Below are 20,747 nucleotides of genomic sequence, written 5' to 3' on the forward strand. Positions count from 1 at the left end.
TCTAGAATTTATAGGCACGCTTGATTTAACTCGCCTTGTCGCACCATTTGGGCAGAAGTTTCAGTTTTGGGTTCATTCCATTGGTGCTGAAAAAGAACAGTGCCCACCAGGTGAAGCTGTCACTGTATTGAAGCCATTGGACACTGTTTCAATAGTGAAACATTTAGGTAAAACCATACAAAATATATTTACGTCACCAAATAATTTATTCAAACACACTGTTTTGCAATGAAGGTCTACAGTAGCCTCAACAGCACTCTGTAGGGTAGCACCATGGTGTAGCCGGAGGACAACTAGTTTCTGTCCTCCTCTGGGTGCATTGACTTCCATACAAAACCTAGGAGGCTCATGGTTCTCATCCCCTTCCATAGTAGCAAACTAATTATGACAGCCTCCGGAGGACATCCTCCAACCTATCAGAGCTCTTGCAGCATGTGTTACTTTTTATTTTTTTACTTTTGTTTATTTAGTAAATATTTTCTTAACTCTATTTCTGTCATGTGTGCTCCCTCTCCGGCCTCTAGGTCACCAGGCTGCTCTTTATGTCGCACACCTGTCACCCATCATTACTCGCACCTGCGCGTCATCAGACTCACCTGGACTCCATCACTTCCCTGATTACCTTCCCTATATATATATAATGTCACGCCCTTTGGTTCCTTCCCCAGGTGTTATTGTTTCTGTTTCATGTCTGTGTTTCTTGGTTTACGTGCGTTTATTTACTAAAACACTCACTTCCTGACCTCACTTCCTGACTCTCAGCACACATCATTACAATTTCTTGAACTGCATTGTTGGTTAAGGGCTTGTAAGTAAGCAAAGAGTAATTTGATGAACTGACATGTCCACCTAATCAAAGGATCAGAGAATGAATATAGTACTGAAATCATAAGCTACAGCTAGCCTAGTAGTGCAGAACATGTGAGTAGTTGACTAAAAGTGAGAAAGATGATAGTTAAACAGTTTTGATCAAATAATTTTCAAAAATGGAGGGGAGAGTTTTCATTCACTTCGCTAGCAAATGCAGCTAGCTAGCTAGTTTAGCCTACTCAAACACCCTCAAACAGAGGGATGCTATGTTAGCCAGCTGGCTGTGACTATCCAACACTGGAACTCTTCCAAGTCAAGGTAAGCTTTTGGTTTTACAAATGTATTGCCACCGGAGCCCGCCGGTGTAACTGCTAAACTGCTTACTGACTGTACTGCATGATTAGAGCGGGTTTACTAACACGTTAGATCTATTAACTATGTTGACTATGACGTTGCTTTAGCTAATATGGTGATAATGATGTAAGCTGTATGTAGCGGTTATGATATGAAGGTTTGGCTTGGAAAGTTTTTTTCACCTGGTCAGACAGCTGATGTGTTGCGCACTGAAGTCCACAAGCAAAGAAAAAAGGTGAGATGAGGAGAGTGTAGAGATGCGAGAAGGAATACAACGAGCTGTTTATTTGTGGCTATGAAAGAGAACTGTTTGTGTGTGATCAGGGGTGTATTCATTCTGCCGATTGTGTTGAAAAACATAATTAAACGCAATGTAATGGGGATTAACATACCTGATTTTGTCCTTTAGAAACTGTTTGCAACTGTCGGACTAATGATTAAACCCTGATCTAGGGTGTAATCAAAACTTGGTCCTGCCCCAGTTTTTTTCCCTAATACTACACAATTGATTAAAATCATCAAAGCTTCATGCTGAATTGGTTATTTGAATCAGCTGTGTAGTGTTTAAGCAAAACAACAATTGTGCACGGAGACTGAGTTTGGGAAACCCTGCACTAGATCAGCTAGATACAGGCTAGAGTGTGCAAGGCGGTATTACATGTGTCTTTGTCTGTCACCTCAAATCTCTCGACCTGTGTGCACCTAAGTTGTAAACTTTCATTCGTAGGCTAGGTTGTAGCAACCTATGATGGGTATATGGAACATTTGAGTATCATGTGGTAGCCTAAACCTATTGTAGCCTAAACCTACATTGAACTGGATGAATGTTAATTATATTCCAGTCATCCAATAAGCTGTAACAGAAATAAAGCCATGCCCCCTCACAAAAAAAAAAAGTTGTCCTCCCTCATCTTAAACGGCACCAACCGCCACTGGTATTGATGTGGGCTCTTTGAAAGAGACCTTGGTCTCAGCACGACTTCCTCTTAAAAATAAAGCTTATATTAAAAAATATATATTAAAGTGTGCTGGGAGAGCTAAACCAAGTGCAACGAAAAATACCCCCGTCAATTTCGTTCGGGGCATGATCCGGCGTGTTGCTGCTACGTCAAATTTCTTACCAAGCATGCCCATAATCGGAATCCACCACACGTCTCGTATTGGCTACATTTAGAACGACAGGTAAACGCATACTCCACAACAATTGGTTGTAGACTCAACTGCTTAGAATACAAAAATTTGATTGGTGACAAATTTCCTCTCGCCGTAAATTAATTGGTTCATGCATCTCGGGTGGAAAATCACGATAGGTTGTCCATGTCCCACAGTTGAGACCGGTAAAAGAGCAGCCGAACACGTTGTGCGGTGCCCTGCTAGAACAATCATTCTAGCTACCGCCTGGCATAGCGGAGGTGATTCAGTGAAATCACTTTATTAACTATTTGAACAATTGCCTCCTGGTAAGTACAACACCCCGTGTAGCATTATTGAATAAATATCCGCTGCTGTAATACCCGTAATCTAACGTGAACGCTAGTTCGTATGATTAAGCTAAAGTCCATCTTGGAGTTGTGTTAACTAACGCTACCTATCTAGAAAATTCGTGTCTTCATATATTCAATGTGCGACTAATGACATTGCATCGGATGACGTGGGTTAAATCAGTCGGCCAATGCACAAATTGACTGTCTAAATAGTCAGCTAATCCGATGGTTGAAAGAATGGCCTTTCCTGATTTTAGCTAATGGAACGGCTAGCGAGACATGGTTGCCCAGTTAGCGGTGGGTGTTTTTAGTTTTTTTAACCATCCAACGCCTCTTTGTTGAAATGTTTACAATAATATCAGTTTGATGTCGAAGATTAAGTCGACTGCTGTTTAGACTGTTAACTAGCTAGCCGAATAAACTCTGAACGGAGAAAGGTAGCCGTAGCTAGGCTAGGAAATTAGCTAGTTAGCCAGCAGCATTCTATTCGCCGCACGTGCTGGTTATGAAAGATATAGCGTAGCTAGTTCCAGCTGTCAGTTGATTGGCTAATGGGATAGTTGTCTGGACAACTACATAAACACTTTTTTTTGCAGGCCAAAACGTCATTTCTATATTTGTGTTTTATTATTTCTGTCCGTGGCGTGACCGGTGTTGCATCTTGGCCTTTTTTTAGGCAGACACTATTAGCTAACTAACGTTAGGTAACTAGCTTAGCTGGGTGGGTCTGGGTGACCATTTGTTTCCCACAATGAATTTCATACTACTATGAACTGAAACGAATTCTTGGTTGAATTGACTAGATAGCTAGCTAGTTAACCGTAGACCAGTTGGAATGCAAATTATTTATGCTCTTGCACAGCCTCCTGTAACGTCCTCGGATTGCATTTGTCTCATGCTTGGCTGTGTATATATATATTTCAGCCACACCCTTTGCTGATAGGTGTATAAAATTGCGCACACAGCCATGCAATCTCCATAGACAAACAATTGCAGTAGAATGGCCTTACCGAAGAGCACATTGACTTAAAACATGTCACTGTCATAGGATGCCAACAAGTCCGTTTGTCAAATATCTGCCCTGGTCAACTGTAGGTGCTGGTATTGTAAGTGGAAACATCTAGGAGTAACAACGGGTCAGAAGTGGTAGACCACACAAGCTCACAGAATGGGACTGCTGAAGCGCGTAGCGCATTAAATCGTGCATCTTCTGTTGTAACACTCACTACCGAGTTCCAAACTGCCTCTGGACGCAACGTCAGCACAATAACTGTTCGTCAGGAACTTCATGAAATGGGTTTCCGTGGCCGAGCAGCTGCTCACAAGCCTAAAATCACCATGCGCAATGCCAAGCGTCGGCTGGAGTGGTGTAAAGCTCGCCGCCATTGGACTCTGGAGCAGTGGAAATGCTTTCTATGGATTGATGAATCATGCCTCACCATCTGGCAGCCTAACGGACGAATTAGGGTTTGGCAGGTGCCTGGAGAACACTACCTGCCCCAATGCATAGTGCCAACTAACGATTTGTAGAGGAATAATGGTTCGGGCTAGGTCCCTTAGTTCCATTGAAGGGAGATCTTAATGCTACAGCATACGATTCTGTGCGTCCATCTTTGTGGCAACAGTTTGGGGAAGGCCCTTTCCTGTTTCATCATGCCAATGCCCCTGTGCACAAAGCAAGGTCCATACAGAAATGTTGATCGGTGTGGAAGAACTTGACTGCACAAATCCCTGACCTCAACCCCATCGAACACCTTTGGGATGATTTGGAACGCGCGCCAGGCCTAATTGCCCAACATCAGTGCCCGACCTCACTAATGCTCTTGTGGCTGAATGGAAGAAAGTCCCTGCAGCAATGTTCCAACATCAAGTGGAAAGCTTTCCCTGGAGAGTGGAGGCTGTTAAAGCAGCAAAGGGGGAGAAGTTCAATGAGGTGTCCACATACATTTGGTCATCTAGTGTATCTTGACTATATGGCTAGGCTAGTGGGATTTCAGACTGAACAGAACAGGTGCAGATAATGTGTATGCAATCTACCCAATTTAATTTGAGATCAGACTTATTCACATCCAGTCAACTATCAACACCATGACAACCACACCTTGTCCCTGTTTCAGTTCTCTCCAGCTGACCAAAGAAATGGTGATGGAGAAGCCAAGTGCCCAGCTCGTCGGGCGGGAGTTTGTCCGACAGTACTACACACTACTCAACCAGGCACCCGACTACCTGCACAGGTAAAGCCAATACAATACTACACACTACTCAACCAGGCACTCGACTACCTGCACAGGTAAAGCCAATACAATACTACACACTACTCAACCAGGCACCTGACTACCTGCACAGGTGAAGCCAATACAATACTACACACTACTCAACCAGGCACTCGACTACCTGCACAGGTAAAGCCAATACAATACTACACACTACTCAACCAGGCACCTGACTACCTGCACAGGTAAAGCCAATACAATACTACACACTACTCAACCAGGCACCTGACTACCTGCACAGGTAAAGCCAATACAATACTACACACTACTCAACCAGGCACCTGACTACCTGCACAGGTAAAGCCAATACAATACTACACACTACTCAACCAGGCACCCGACTACCTGCACAGGTAAAGCCAATACAATACTACACACTACTCAACCAGGCACCTGACTACCTGCACAGGTAAAGCCAATACAATACTACACACTACTCAACCAGGCACCCGACTACCTGCACAGGTAAAGCCAATACAATACTACACACTACTCAACCAGGCACCCGACTACCTGCACAGGTAAAGCCAATACAATACTACACACTACTCAACCAGGCACCCGACTACCTGCACAGGTAAAGCCAATACAATACTACACACTACTCAACCAGGCACCTGACTACCTGCACAGGTAAAGCCAATACAATACTACACACTACTCAACCAGGCACCCGACTACCTGCACAGGTAAAGCCAATACAATACTACACACTACTCAACCAGGCACCCGACTACCTGCACAGGTAAAGCCAATACAATACTACACACTACTCAACCAGGCACCTGACTACCTGCACAGGTAAAGCCAATACAGTACTAGAGAATTCTTCCCGAACCAGTATCTATTCCATGATCTGCTTTCATATATTAGTGGGCTATCTATTCCTCTAATTAGACAAGAAATAACTGATTTTTCAACTTGTTTTAGGTTTTATGGGAAGAACTCTTCCTATGTACATGGAGGTCTAGACAACAATGGCAAACCAGTTGAAGCGGTCTACGGACAGTCGGTGTGTACTGCAAAACTATTTCCCTAAATTATGTTTGCAATACTTAATGAAACCTTAGTGAAGCAGTAATATAGGTTTAATTTGTAAAACATCCAATGTGACACATCCACTTATGATTTTATGGCTTTGCTCTATCATTGTTATTAAAGATGGCTAATGTATTGTCAGTTAGGCATTCTGATACAAGGCTAACACTTACGTTTGAGATTCTCATCAAGGTCTTTATTTATGTGAAAAGGAGATCCATAAGAAAGTGTTGGCGCTGAACTTCCGTGACTGCCACACCAAGATCAGACATGTGGACGCCCATGCGACCTTGAACGAGGGCGTGGTGGTGCAAGTGATGGGAGAGCTGTCCAACGACATGCAGCCCATGCGAAAATTCATGCAGACATTTGTGCTGGCCCCTGAGGTAGGTCCTTAAACTGTATAAATGGACATTTGTCCTTGAAACGTTTTCATTATTGCGTTAGTGTCCAGTTAAGCTATAGGGTTAATTTTGTGTTGAAACTCAATGACGTTGGTGTTTCAGGGCACTGTAGCAAACAAGTTCTACGTTCACAACGATGTATTCCGTTACCAAGACGAAGTGTTTGGGGATTCTGACTCAGAACCCCCTGAAGGTGAGCCTGTTAAAGATTAGGAAGCTGCTTTACGGTTGGCTGGGTGTTTCATATGTCATTTACTTCTCATGACTAATACATAATGGTTAGAAGTGTTGCTCTTATTGAACTCCGTCGCAGTGCTTTTTATTCATACATTACCTCGCATATGGGTCAACACTAGTATTATGAATAATATGCCTAAAATGGAATTGGTATTTGATTCAACCCCAAAACTGCTCTAAGTGGGACTCAATGTTGTTGCCGTTTCAGAGTCTGATGAGGATGTGGAGGAGATGGAGGAGAGGGTACCATCACCAGAGGTGACCCAGGAAGAGGCTGCGGCCTTCTACGAACAGACACCATGGTAAGGGAACTTATCCATCTTCTCTTACCTGTCTAGGAGGAACCCCTCGCCAACAGCCAATGAAATTGCAGGGCGCCAAATTCAATCAACAGAAATCTCATCATTCAATTTTCTCAAACGTACAGGTATTAGACACCATTTTTACCTCTCTAGGGTACGTGGGATGGTAGCGTCCCACCTCTTCAACAGCCAGTGACACTGCAGGGCGCCAAATTCAAAACAACAGAAGTCCCATAATTATAATTCCTCAAACATACATGTATTTTACACCATTTTAAAGATACACTTGTTGTAAATCCAGCCACAGTGTCCGATTTCAAATAGGCTTTACGACGAAAGCAAACCAAACGATTGTTAGGCGAGTGCCTATTCACAGAATAACACAGCCATTTTCCCAGCCAACGAGAGGATTCACGAAAGGCAGAAATATAGATAAAATTAATCACTAACCTTTGATCTTCATCAGATGACACTCATAGGACTTCATGTTACACAATACATGTATGTTTTGTTCGGTGAAGTTCATATTTATATCCAAAAATCTGAGTTTACATTGGCGCGTTACGTTCAGTAGTTCCAAAACATCCGGTGATTTTGCAGAGAGCCACATCAATTTACAGGAATACTCATTATAAATGTTGATGAATACAAGTGTTATGCATGGAATTTTAGATTCACTTCTCCTTAATGCAACCGCTGTGTCAGATTTCAAAAAAGCTTTACGGAAAAAGCAAACCATGCAATAATATGAGGTCGGCGCTCAGAGCCCAATCAAGACAAAAATATATCCGCCATATTGTGCAGTCAACAGAAGTCAGAAATAACATTATAAACGTTCACTTACCTTTGATCTTCATCAGAATGCCCTCCCAGGAATCCCAGTTCCACATGTTTCTTTTGTTCGATAATGTCCATTTATGTCCAAATTCCTCCTTGTTGTTCTAGCGTTCAGTACACTTTCCAAACTCACGCCGCGCGGGCAAGTCCAGTGGAAAGAACGGACAAAGTTAAAGTTATTACAGTCCGAAAAACATAACAAACGAAGTATTGAATCAATATTTAGGATGTTTTTAACATAATTCTTCAATAATGTTCCAATCGGAGAATTCCTTTGTCTTCAGAAGTGCGATGGAATAGAGCTCGCTCTCACATGAACGTGCATGGTCAGCGCATGTTCAGCTCATGGTAGACCTTACTCAATCCCCTCATTCGGCCCCACTTCACAGTAGAAGCATCAGACAAGGTTCTAAAGACTGACATCTAGTGGAAGCCTTAGGAATTGCAACATGACCCATATCCCACTATCTTCAATAGGGAATGAGTTGAAAAACGACCAACCTCAGATTTCCCACTTCCTGGTTGTATTTTTCCTCAGGTTTTTGCCTGCCATATGAGTTCTGTTATACTCAAGACGTCATTCAAACAGTTTTAGAAATGTCAGTTCTATCCAAATCTACTAATAATATGCATATATTAGCAACTGGGACTGAGTAGCAGGCAGTTTACTCTGGGCACGCTTTTCATCCAAACGTGAAAATGCGTCTCCCTATACATAACAAGTTAATATATCATCTTAGTCTTGACTAGATCAGCAATCCTACTCAAAAAAAAATTTGTCCTCAATGTTAAGTCTGTATTACTGTCGCGTGAGTTGTGGCAAACATGCCCTTCATAATAGTGACGGTATGTTAGTGAGAGTGTCGGATATGGGTGTGTAACGCATTAGGATCTCCACCGGTGCTCAGTCACGTTTGGATTATTGTAATTAATCCTAACAAAATAGAAGTTACCCTGTTAAATTGTAATCACGTAGAACAATGTTCTCATACCAACACTGACGGGAGTTGAAAGCAGAACATTGCCCGTTACGTCTTCATCCCTGCTATAAATGAATATTTTTTAAAAAATGCTTAGAAGAACAGCTCTCCAACACGGTAATAAAACACAATTCCCACTATAATATGTGTATTGTTGCTAATTACCTGTCCTATGGACCATTTGCATGAACATTTAAATAAATGAAACGGCCGTTTTCAAATTTTTGCAAATGTGTTGGGGAAGAAAAAAACTACTGAAATCACTTGCGTACAGTACCAGTCAAAAGTTTGGACGCCTACTCATTCCAGGGTTTTTCTTTATTTGTACTATTTTCTATATTGTAGAACTATGAAAAAACTATGAAAAAACACCTATGGAATCATGTAGCAACCAAAAAAGTGTTAAACAAAACAAAATATATTTTGAGATTCTTCCAAGTAGCTACCCTTTGGCTTGATGACAGCTTTTCGCATTCTCTCAACCAGTTGCACTTGGAATGCTTTGTCTTGAATGAGTTGCCACAAATGCTGAGTACTTGTTGGCTGCTTTTCCTTCACTCTGCAGTCCAACTTTCAAAATTCTTGAAATGTTGCGGATTGAGTGACCTTTGTGTCTTAAAGTAATGGACTGTCGTTTCTCTTTGCTTATTTGAGCTGTTCTTGCCATAATATGGACTTGTTTTTTACCAAATATGGTAATCTACTGTATACCACCCCTACCTTGTCACAAAACAATGGTCTCAAATGCATTAAGGTAAGCAATTCCACAAATTGACTGAAGGCACACCTGTTAATTGAAATGCACTCCAGGTGACTACCTCATGAAGCTGGTTGAGACAATGCCAAGAGTGTGCAAAGCTGTTATCAAGGCAAAGGGTGCCTACTTTGAAGAATCTCAAATATATATATATTTTTTTATTTAATCCTTTTGGTTACTCAATGATTCCATATGTACTATTTCATAGTTCTGATGTTTACAATGTAGAAAATAGTAAAAAATAAAATAAAATAAAAAACTATAATAATAATAATACTTGTTGCAATTATATTAGTTCTGTGTGAGTGAATACTGAGAGCTAGCGCTCAAGTATGTGGACACCTTCAAATTAGTGGATTCGGCCATTTCAGTCACACCAGTTGTTGACCGGTGTATAAAATTGAGCACACAGCCATGCAATCTCCATAGACAAACATTGGCAGTAGAATGGCCTTACTGAGGAGCTCAGTGAGTTTCAACGTGGGACCGTCATAGGATGCCACATACCCAACAAGTCAGTTTGTAAAATTTATGCCCTGCTAGAGCTGCCCCGGTCAGCTGTAAGTGCTGTTATTGTGAAGTGGAAACGTCTAGGAGCAACAACCACTCAGTTATAAATTGGTAGTCCACACAAGCTCTCACAATGGGACCGCTGTAAAAATTCTGTCCTCGGGTTGCTACACTCACTACCGAGTTCCAAACGGCCTCTGGAAGCCACGTCAACACAATAACTGTTTGTCGGGAGCTTAATGAAGTGGGTTTCCCTGGCCGAGCGGCCGCACACAAACCTAAGATCACGATGGGAAATGCCAAGCGTCGGCAGTCCAATGGACGAATCTGGGTTTGGCGGATTCCAGGAGAATGCTACCTGCCTGACTGCATAGTGCCAACTAAAGTTTGGTGGAGGAATAATGGTCTGGGGATGTTTTTCATGGTTTTGGAGAGGCCCCTTAGTTCCAGTGAAGGGAAATCTTACCCCTACAGCGTACGACATTCGAAACAATTCTATGCTTCCGACTTGTGGCAACAGTTTTGGGAAGGCCCTTTCCTCTGTTTAGTCAAGATCGGTGTGGAAGAACTTGACTGGCCTGCACAGAGCCCTGACCTCAACTCCATCGAACATCTTGGATGAATTGGAACGCTTGCTGCGAGCCAGGCCTAATCACCCAACCTCTGTACCTGACCTCACTAATGGTCTTGTGGCTAAATGGAAGCAAGTCCCCGCAGGAATGTTCTAACATCTAGTGGAAAGCCTTCCCTGAAGAGTGACGGCTGTTAATAGATAGCAGCAAAGGGGGACCAACTCCATATTAATGCACATGATTTTGGAATGAGATGTTCGATGAGCAGGTGTCCACATACTTTTGGTCATGTAGTGTATAAAGAGGGACCAACTCCATATTAATGCACATGATTTTGGAATGAGATGTTTGAGCAGGTGTGTAGATAGAGAACCACAATTTTTGGCATAATGTGGTAATATGCATCATAACGCTGAAGGCACTAATGCCGAAATGTTGGTGGTTTACCAAATAAATGCGACATGATTTTTCTAGCCTACAGTTTAGTGTTAGTCGGCACCTCTAACTGTTTTGCACCAGCTCATGCCTTTCACCAGAATATTTGTTACAGTAACATGGATGGTAGCATGCTGCAATGCATATTCTCCTTTTTCCTAATCTCAAATTAGAACGTTAGTTTCTTTATGAGGAGTCTGACCAGAATATGCTTGAGGTTATTATTAGATCTGTGTCTGGGCTATTTCAGCACCGAGCCAGAGGGGCTAGTGGAGGAGGAGGTGGCTGTAACCCCAGAGCCTGAACCTGAACCTGAGGCGGAGCCAGATCCAGACGTGGTGGATGGAAAACCGGTCCTGGAGCCAGAGACCCAGCAGCAGCAACGCACTACAGAGGAGCAGGGAGAGAAGTGTCCTGTCTCCTCACCCCTGCCCCCTGCCACTGCTGACCCTGCCCCCGCACCTGCTGCTGAAGATAACCGGGTAGGGCTCAACCCTCATTTTGGCTACGGTCATGTCAACGTGGTGGTCAGGTTTCCATGTGTGACCTGGCTGTCTAATCGTTTCTGGATGCTGTGTTTATAGCTGGTTATCCACTGTCAACGCTGAGGTCACGAGGCAATCCCATGTGTGACCTGTCTACACATATTCTGTTTTGGTTGCATGACAATCGGCTTTGATAGTTGTTTATTTACAAAATTAGTGATTTGTTGAGAAATTCATTATTTATTTTTTGCCTCTTGATGTCCTTCATTAGTTTTACCTTGCATCTAGTGGTTTCCCTGTACAGCTACCAGACCTCATTCAGCTTGATTTAATACCGTCTGTTTCGCCTCTCCTCCAGCCTTTCTCCTGGGCGTCTGTCACCAGTAAGAACCTTCCCCCTAGTGGAGCTGTCCCTGTCTCAGGCATCCCCCCCCACGTCGTCAAAGGCCCCTCGGCACCGGTATGTTAACTTTGTTACTTTTCTCAATGTAAAATGATCTATTAAATACCCGTAGAAGAAACAACCACATGCACTATATTGATTACTAAGAGGGCTGAAATCTCCTAATACGTCTCTAGCATGTATCCTACCAGTTGAAGAAAAACGATTAGGTATAAGAAATACATTTTGACTTTTTTTTTTATGAACGTTCCTCTTAAAGGGCAATGAACACATTCAATCAACTGGTTATGTAGCTTGGAGTCTGTCTCATCTTGGTCTTCTAGCCTGGTTTCTCATTGTTTTGTCTTGGTGCTTTAGCCCAGGGTGGAGGTGAAAACAGAAGCCACAGCACAGAGAACACAACCGAGAGGAGACCAGAGACCACGGGAAGCAAGGCCAGGCCCCCCCCCAGTCAACAGAGGACCCCGACCAGGAGGTACCGTCCACCAGACAGCTGGGTTATGTTTAGGATGTAGAAAACAATTTGAAATGAAGTGAAACTGGGCGGAACTACCTGACATCATCCAATAAGAACAGATTTTTTTTTTTTTTTATCTGTTTTAAATGTTTTGCTACAGTGTGCTGTCTACATTGAATGTAATCCGATCTTTGTTGGTCTGGTTTGTTTGAGGAAACAGCAGACGTGGATACAGTTGCATGTCCGTTACTAAAGTGATCTCTCATGCCTCTGTCTGCTCTTGGTTTGCAGTGCGGGAAGGAGAGCAGGGAGAGTCGTCGGAGGTTCGCCGTGTGGTGAGGTATCCAGACGCTCACCAGCTCTTTGTAGGAAACGTCCCCCATGATGTGGACAAGGCAGAGCTCAAGGAGTTTTTCCAACGTATGTCACATTTTATTTCAAAATGGTCTGCAAAGAAAGTGTTTTTAATGAATAGATTTGTATGACTGCTAGGGTGTAGTAGTGCCAGATTTAGATGGCTAGTCTTCATTAATCATAGTCAGTCCCCCCCCCCCATGACCTGTAAAATGGGTTTGAAATAATTGATTAGAATCATTGTTATTTTATGTTTTATGATCTGTGTTTTAGAATCATTGTTATTTTATATTTTATGATCTGTGTCCCTGCCACAGAATATGATGCATGCTTTACAGCAGCTGAGGTAATTGATTGTAATGGTTGGTAATGTTAATATGATCTGGTTCCTCCCTCAGAGTATGGTACTGTGGTTGAGCTGCGGATCAATAGCGGCGGGAAGCTTCCCAACTTTGGATTCGTGGTGTTCGACGATTCAGAGCCTGTACAGAAAATCCTAAGCAGCCGGGTAGAAATTATTTTCAACATGTTTTCATTACAAAGTCCCGTGCTGATTTGATGAACCCAACTCCACTTTGTCAAGCCTAGGATTCACTTGGATCTTTACAGTTTGTGATCATATGAATGAGTGTGTACTGACAGTCCTCTTTCCTCTGTAGCCCATTAAGTTCAGAGGAGACATCCGACTGAACGTGGAGGAAAAAAAGACGCGCTCCGCCCGGGAAGGGGACCGGCGAGACATCCGCCCCAGAGGTCCAGGTGGCCCCGGAGGGCCCCGAGAGAGGATAGGAGGGCCCAGAGGCCCCCCCACCAGGGGTGGCATGGCACAGAAACCTAGCTTTGGCTCTGGACGAGGTACTGGACCCAGCGAGGGAGGTCGTTACATGGGACCTCGTCAGTGAATGTCACTCTGAATTTGGTCTAATGTACCATGCCAGCTACAGCTGCTGATGTCAGTCGCCTCGAGTATTGTACAAAGATGGCTTCTCCATCCCTCCCTCCCGTTTGCAATTTGTTTTCTACCCTGGGATTCTGGAATGTGATCCATCTCTCCTTTCTCCCGACGTTGACATGATCTGGACTTTTCTCCTCGTCTTTTACGTCCTGAACTTGAATTTGTGTAAAGAAAGTAAAGAGTCTAAACTACCTACTTGAATTGGAACAACCCAGTTTGGTTTTGGCGTTCTCTCCCTGTTTCTTAAAGGAACGTGTATGTTCTGCTTGGGCAGTCCTGTGTATTGCTACCACTGTCTTTTCAGGTCAAGTATGGTTTTATTTTAAATTGCAAAATTGAATCATGGTTGTGAATGGTTATTATCGAGCATGTAACAAATCCTGTCTGCCTTTCACTGACGCACTTCATCATGACAATACCAATCAGCTGATGAGAGAACTGAATAAACATTATTTACTGTTTTAAACATGACTTCTGTATTTTATACATTGAGTTGCTTTTTCTGGACACGGATCAAGGAGGTTTTTGGTGGAGATTGTCCATTTGAGTTTGTTTTTAACTTAAGTGCAGGTATAGCCTTAATCTGTGTGTGGGGAAACTGCCCCTATATACACTGCAAAAATATAAATGCCACGATTTCAAAATTGTTAGTTACATGTAAGGAAATCAATCAATTGAAATAAATAAATTAGGCCCTTATCTATGGATTTGACATGACTGAGAAGACGTGTGCATCTGGTCACAGGTTCCTTTTAAAAAGTAGGTGTGTGAATCAGAAAACCATTCGGTGTCTGGTGTGACCACGTTTTGCCTCATGCAGCGCAACATCTCCTTTGCATAGTTACTCAGGCTGGTTGTGGAATGTTCCACTCCAATGGCTGTTCAAAGTTGATGGATAATGTCAGGAACTGGAACATGCGGTTGTACACGTCGATACAGGGCATCCAAAACATGCTAGACGGGTGACATATCTGAGTGTGCAGGCCATGAAAGAACTGGGACATTTTCAGCTTCCAGAAATTGTGTACAGGTCCTTGTGACATGAGGGTTGTGTGTTTTCCTGAAACATGAGGTGATGGTGGCAGATAAATGGCACGACAATGGGTATCTGCGTTTTTTAAAATGCAATTGTGTTGGTAGTTTATGCCTGCCCATACCATAACCCCACCATGGAGAACTGACATCAGTAAACCGCCCTCCCACGTGATGCCATACACGATCTGCCCGGTACAGTTGAAACCAGGATTCATCTGTGAAGAGCACAATTCTCCACTGCCAGTGGCCATCGAACAGGTCAAGAGCCTGGTGTGGATGAGCTTCCCTAAGATGGTTTCTGACCGTTTGAAGGAATTATTTGTTATGTGCAAACCCACAACTTCATCAGCTGTCCGGGTGGCTGGTCTCAGATGATCCCGCAGGTGAAGAAGCCGCATGTGGAGGTCCTGGGCTGGTGTGGTTACACGTAGTCTGCGGTTGTGAGGCCAGTTGGATGTACTGCCAAATTCTCTAAAACGGAGGTGGCTTATGGTAGAGAAATTAAAATTATATTATCTGGCAATGGTTCTGGTGGACATTCCTGCAGTCAGCATGCCAATTGCACGCTCTGTGGCATTGTGTTTTATGATAAAACTTCACATTTTAGTGGCCTTTTTGTGTCCCCAGCACAAGGTGAACCTGTGTAATGATCATGCTGTTTAATCAGCTTCTTGATATGCCACACCTGTCAGGTGGATGGATTATCTTGGCAAAGGAGAAACGCTCACAAACAGCGATGTAAACACATTTTCCACAACCGTTTTTAAGAAATAAGCTTTTTGTGCGTATGGGACATTTCTGGGATGTGTTATTTCAGCTCATGTTTAAATTTGATATTTTCAGTATATTTCATATTTTTGGAAAATTATTTGAAAATGAAGTGTGGCCGCCCAAAGAAAACCTGGCAAAGAGCCGTGGAAAAGGAGATACCATCCCCCAAAAGGCAGAAGACCGGAAGCAGTGGCACTCCTCTAGTCGAGGCCTTACAGTGCATTCGCAAAGTATTCAGACCCCTTCCCTTTTCCACATTTTATTACGTTACAGCCTTACTCTAAAATTGATTAAACTATTTTTTTCCACTATCAATCTACACACAGTTTTTTAGAAATGTTTGCAAATGTATTAAAAATGAAAAACAGAAATACCTTATTTACCTAAGTATTCAGACCCTTTGCTATGAGACTCGAAATTGAGTTCAGGTGCATCCTGTTCCATTGATCATCTTTGAGATGTTTCTACAACTTGGAGTCCGCCTGTGGTAAATTCAATTGATTGGACATGATTTGGAAAGGCACATCTGACAGTGCATGTCAGAGCAAAAACCAAGCCATGAGGTCGAAGGAATTGTCCGTCGACCTCTGAGACAAGATTGTGTCGAGGCACAGATCTGAGGAAGGGTACAAAACATTTTTTCAGCATTGGAGGTCCCCAAGAACACAGTGGCCTCCATATCAGTAGGATTTGGGAATGTTTTGCAAGACACTCACGCTGACATTGAGGATAAGACAGGTTTTGATTCAAGTATCTACATATCGGTAATTCAAGGATCTCTCTGTACTTTTCTCTGTTCATCTTTCCCTCGATCCTGACTAGTCTCCCAGTCCCTTCCGCTGAAAAACCTCCCCACAGCATGATGCTGCCGCCACCATGCATCACCGTAGGGATTGTGCCAGGTTTCCTCCAGACGTGACGCTTGGCATTCAGGCCAAAGAGTTCAATCTTGGTTTCATCAGACCAGAGAATCTTGTTTCTCATGGTCTGAGAGTCCTTTAGGTGCCTTTTGGCAAACTCCAAGCGAGCTGTCGTGCCTCTTTCTGAGTGGCTTCCGTCTGGCCACTCTAGCATAAAGGCCTGTTGGAGTACTGCAGAGATGAGAGAACCTTTCAGAATGACAACCATCTCCACAGAGGAACTCTGTCAAAGTGACCATCGGGTTCTGGCCAAGGCCCTTCTCAATTAGGCCGGGCGGCCAGCTCTAGGAACAGTCTTGGTGGTTCTTCAATTTAAAAATCAAGGGTCTTCATTAGGGCACACAATGCAAACCAGTTTCCAATGGAAAACACAAATAACAGTTTGTTATTGGACATGTCCAGCCTCCCTGTTACAGTCCGTTTTCTTCACTTTGGTGCCTAATGAACACCTTGGGTGTATTCACTAGTAGGTACTACCTGAAGTTAGGGTTAGGGTTGAAACGGGTTGGTACTACCTGAGATTATGGTTGAAACAGGGTGTTATTACTAGGGCTGTGGTGGTCATGATATTTTGTCAGCCTTTATTGTCATGCTAAGTCTCACAGTAATTTACATTAATGAACATAAACATGTTAATAAGCATCTCCCCCATGCATTCAAGCCGCATACGATCTGTTGATGCACACCTTTGGAACATCAAAAAGACATTCACTATAATTGTAGGCTAACTCTGTAAGCCGCCCTGCACAATCAATGAACCAACAGCATCGCCTAGGCCTATACGTTCTCTCCCAGACTCATGGATAGTAAGTTTGTGGCAAAGCATTAGGTAACCAGTCCACCCAGTATGCATAGTAATACAGTCCACACTCAAAAAGTGATTACTATCATTTGTTTAATTTTGGAGTATAGGCTAGACCAGGGATGGGCAACTGTGATGGGGATGGGGGCCACAACAAATCAGAAGTCATCATGAGGGCCCGCAGTGGGTCTGCGTACCCCCCCCCCCCCCCCCCTGTTGGAGTACTGCAGAGATGAGAGAACCTTTCAGAATGACAACCATCTCCACAGAGGAACTCTGTCAAAGTGACCATCGGGTTCTGGCCCGATGTTTCCGTTTTAAAGCTAATTTCCTGCAATTCTACACATTTGGCATAGGATGGAGGGAGATGTTTGCATTTTTTAATATGAAAACTTGTGATATATGGGCTCCACCGATTGGTCATTCGACAATGTTTACTAGAAGTTTAGATAGCTGGCCGTTGACTAATTTACCAATCTAACAACATTTACCTTGACATGGGCTAATTTAGTGACTGCAAACGCACAACCAAATTTCGAAATTGCACTTTGTGTACTCTATTATTCTAACTCTTAACAGTAAGTTGAGACCCCAACTGAATTACTAAAAAAATATACAGTACCAGTCAAAAGTTTGGACAAACCTACTCATTCAAGGGTTTTTCTTTATTAGTACTATTTTCTACATTGTAGAATAATAGTGAAGACATCAAAACTATGAAATAACACATATGGAATAATGTAGTGACCCAAAAAGTGTTAAACGAATCAAAATATATTTTATTTTTTTAATTCTTCAAAGTAGCCACCCTTTGCCTTGATGACAGCTTTGCACACTCTTGGCATTCTCTCAACCAGCTTCACCTGGAATGCTTTTCCAACAGTCTTGAAGGAGTTCCCACATATGCTGAGTATTTGTTGGCTGCTTTTCCTTCACTCTGCAGTCCAACTCATCCCAAACCATCTCAATTGGGTTGAGGTCGGGTGATTGTGGAGGCCAGGTCATCTGATGCAGCACTCCATCACTCTCCTACTTGGTCAAAGAGCCCTTACACAACCTGGAGGTTTGTTGGGTGATTGTCCCAATGTAAAAACAAATGATTGTCCCACTAAGTGTACCCCAGATGGGATGGTGTATCGCTGCAGAAACACCATCACACCTCCTCCTCCATGCTTCACGATGGGACCCACACACGCAGAGATCATCCGTTCACCTACTCTGTGTCTCACTAAGACACGGCGGTCTTATGTCCATCTCCCGTGTTTCTTGGCCCAAGCAAGTCTCTTCTTATTATTGGTGTCCTTTAGCAGGGTTTTTTGGGCAGAAATTTGACTACGAAGGCCTGATTCACTCAGTCTCCTCTGAACAGTTGATGTTAAGATGTGTCTGTTACTTGAACTTTGTGAAGCATTTATTTGGGCTGCAATTTCTGAGGCTGGTAATTCTAATGAACTTATCCTCTGCAGCAGAGGTAACTCTGGGTCTTCCTTTCATGTGGCGGTCCTCATGAAAGCCAGTTTCATCATACCCCTTGATGGTTTTTGCGACTGCATTTGAAGAAACAAACAACAACAAAACAAAATGATATCATTTGCATTAATGTCAGAGTGGTCAGAGGGACAATAGAGCCCTGAGTACCAGACCATTAGGACCTGATGGAGGGACAATAGAGCCCTGAGTACCAGACCATTAGGACCTGATGGAGGGACAATAGAGCCCTGAGTACCAGACCATTAGGTCCTGATCGAGGGACAGTAGAGCCCTGAGTACCAGGCCAGTAGAACCGGATGGAGGGACAATAGAGCCCTGAGTACCAGACCATTAGGACCTGATGGCCAAGTTGAGTACTACCAACGTATGTTCAGCATGCATAAAAGGAGATTACCATGACTCAATGGTCATGTGGAATTTTACTGGGGTCATGATCACGACTGTGGAATTTTACTGCTGTCATGACTCACGACTGTGGAATTTTACTGCGGTCATGATCACGACTGTGGAATTTTACTGCGGTCATGATCACGACTGTGGAATTTTACTGCGGTCATGACTCTGGCTGTAATATGGTCACTACAACAGCCCCTAGTCAAAGACTCAATCATGAACACTCTTACTGACAGTTGTGGCTGCTTTGCGTGATGTATGGTTGTCTCTACCTTCTTGCCCTTTGTGCTGTTGTCTGTGCCCAATAATGTTTGTACCATGTTTTGTGCTGCTACCATGTTGTGTTGCTACCATGTTGTTGTCATGTTGTGTTGCTACCATGCTGTGTTGTCATGTGCTGCTGCCTTGCTATGTCGTTGTCTTAGGTCTCTCTTTATGTAATGTTGTGTGGTCTCTCTTTATGTAATGTTGTGTGGTCTCTCTTTATGTAATGTTGTGTGGTCTCTCTTTATGTAATGTTGTGTGGTCTCTCTCTATGTAATGTTGTGTGGTCTCTCTTTATGTAATGTTGTGTGGTCTCCCTTGTCGTGATGTATGTTTTGTTCTATATCTATATGTTATTTATTTTTTATTTTTGTATTTTTAATCCCAGGCCCCCGTCCCCGCAGGAGGTCTTTCGCCTTTTGGTAGGCCGTCATTGTAAATAAGAATTTGTTCTTAACTGACTTGACTAGTTAAATAAAGGTTAAATAAATTAAATAAAATAAAAGTTACTAACCTGAATTTAGAATTAGGGTTGCTATAGTGTGGTCTAATGAACACACCCCAGCAAATGGTGCTGTAGATTTCCTCATGAACAAGGACAAGGTCTTCCAGCAGTTGGCCAGAGACTGTGTTCATTAGTATTCATGATGTGGAGGAGGATGCAACATAGCCTCTCTGGGTGTATCGGTCGTATCATATTTGGTATCCCCACCCTGTGACCCACATGGGCTGAGAAGGTGCTGGTACAGCTGGCAACGACCCTCTGAGCATACGACCCTCCAGCTGGACAAACCCCTCCAAATGGCACCCTATTCCCTACATAGTGCACTACTTTTTACCAGAGCCCACCCAATTCCCTACACAGTGAAACCCTACATAGTGAAACCCTGTCCCCTACATAATGAAACCCTATTCCCTACATAATGAAACCCTATTCCCTACATAGTGAAACCCCACATAGTGAAACCCTACATAGTGAAACCCTATTCCCTACATAGCGAAACCCTACATAGTGAAACCCTATTCCCTACATAGTGAAACCCTTTCCTCTACATAGTGAAACCCTATCCCCTACATAGTGAAACCCTATCCCCTACATAGTGAAACCCTATCCCCTACATAGTGAAACCCTATTCCCTACATAGTGAAACCATATTCCCTACATAGTGAAACCCTATTCCCTACATAGTGAAACCCTATCCCCTACATAGTGAAACCCTATCCCCTACATAGTGAAACCCTATCCCCTACATAGTGAAACCCTATTCCCTACATAGTGAAACCCTATTCCCTACATAGGGAAACCCTATTCCCTACATAGTGAAACCCAATTCCCTACATAGTGAAACCCTATTCCCTACATAGTGAAACCCTATTCCCTATATAGTGAAACCCTATTCCCTACATAGTGAAACCCTATTCCC

At 43.1% G+C, this 20,747-nt stretch overlaps 1 protein-coding gene across 3 annotated transcripts; it reads left to right on the forward strand.

Moving 5' to 3' along the window:
* Positions 1 to 675: 675 nt before the first annotated feature.
* Positions 676 to 14,113, forward strand: LOC139581742 (ras GTPase-activating protein-binding protein 1-like). Of its 3 annotated transcripts, none has more exons than XM_071411831.1 (12): positions 676 to 1,128; positions 4,766 to 4,882; positions 5,852 to 5,933; positions 6,172 to 6,345; positions 6,466 to 6,556; positions 6,809 to 6,902; positions 11,244 to 11,475; positions 11,837 to 11,938; positions 12,239 to 12,356; positions 12,630 to 12,758; positions 13,091 to 13,200; positions 13,352 to 14,113. In XM_071411831.1, the coding sequence occupies exons 2-12, from the start codon at positions 4,788 to 4,790 to the stop codon at positions 13,592 to 13,594; spliced, it is 1,470 nt and encodes a 489-aa protein (XP_071267932.1). In that variant the 5' UTR covers positions 676 to 1,128; positions 4,766 to 4,787; the 3' UTR covers positions 13,595 to 14,113. The 3 variants fall into 3 exon arrangements, with proteins under 3 accessions (XP_071267932.1, XP_071267931.1, XP_071267933.1); XM_071411830.1 differs by lacking the exon at positions 676 to 1,128 and adding an exon at positions 2,473 to 2,624; XM_071411832.1 differs by lacking the exons at positions 676 to 1,128; positions 4,766 to 4,882 and adding an exon at positions 5,619 to 5,666.
* The last annotated feature ends 6,634 nt before the right edge of the window (positions 14,114 to 20,747 follow it).

Source organism: Salvelinus alpinus, chromosome 7, assembly GCF_045679555.1.
Source record: "Salvelinus alpinus chromosome 7, SLU_Salpinus.1, whole genome shotgun sequence".
Taxonomy (NCBI): Eukaryota; Metazoa; Chordata; class Actinopteri; order Salmoniformes; family Salmonidae; genus Salvelinus; species Salvelinus alpinus.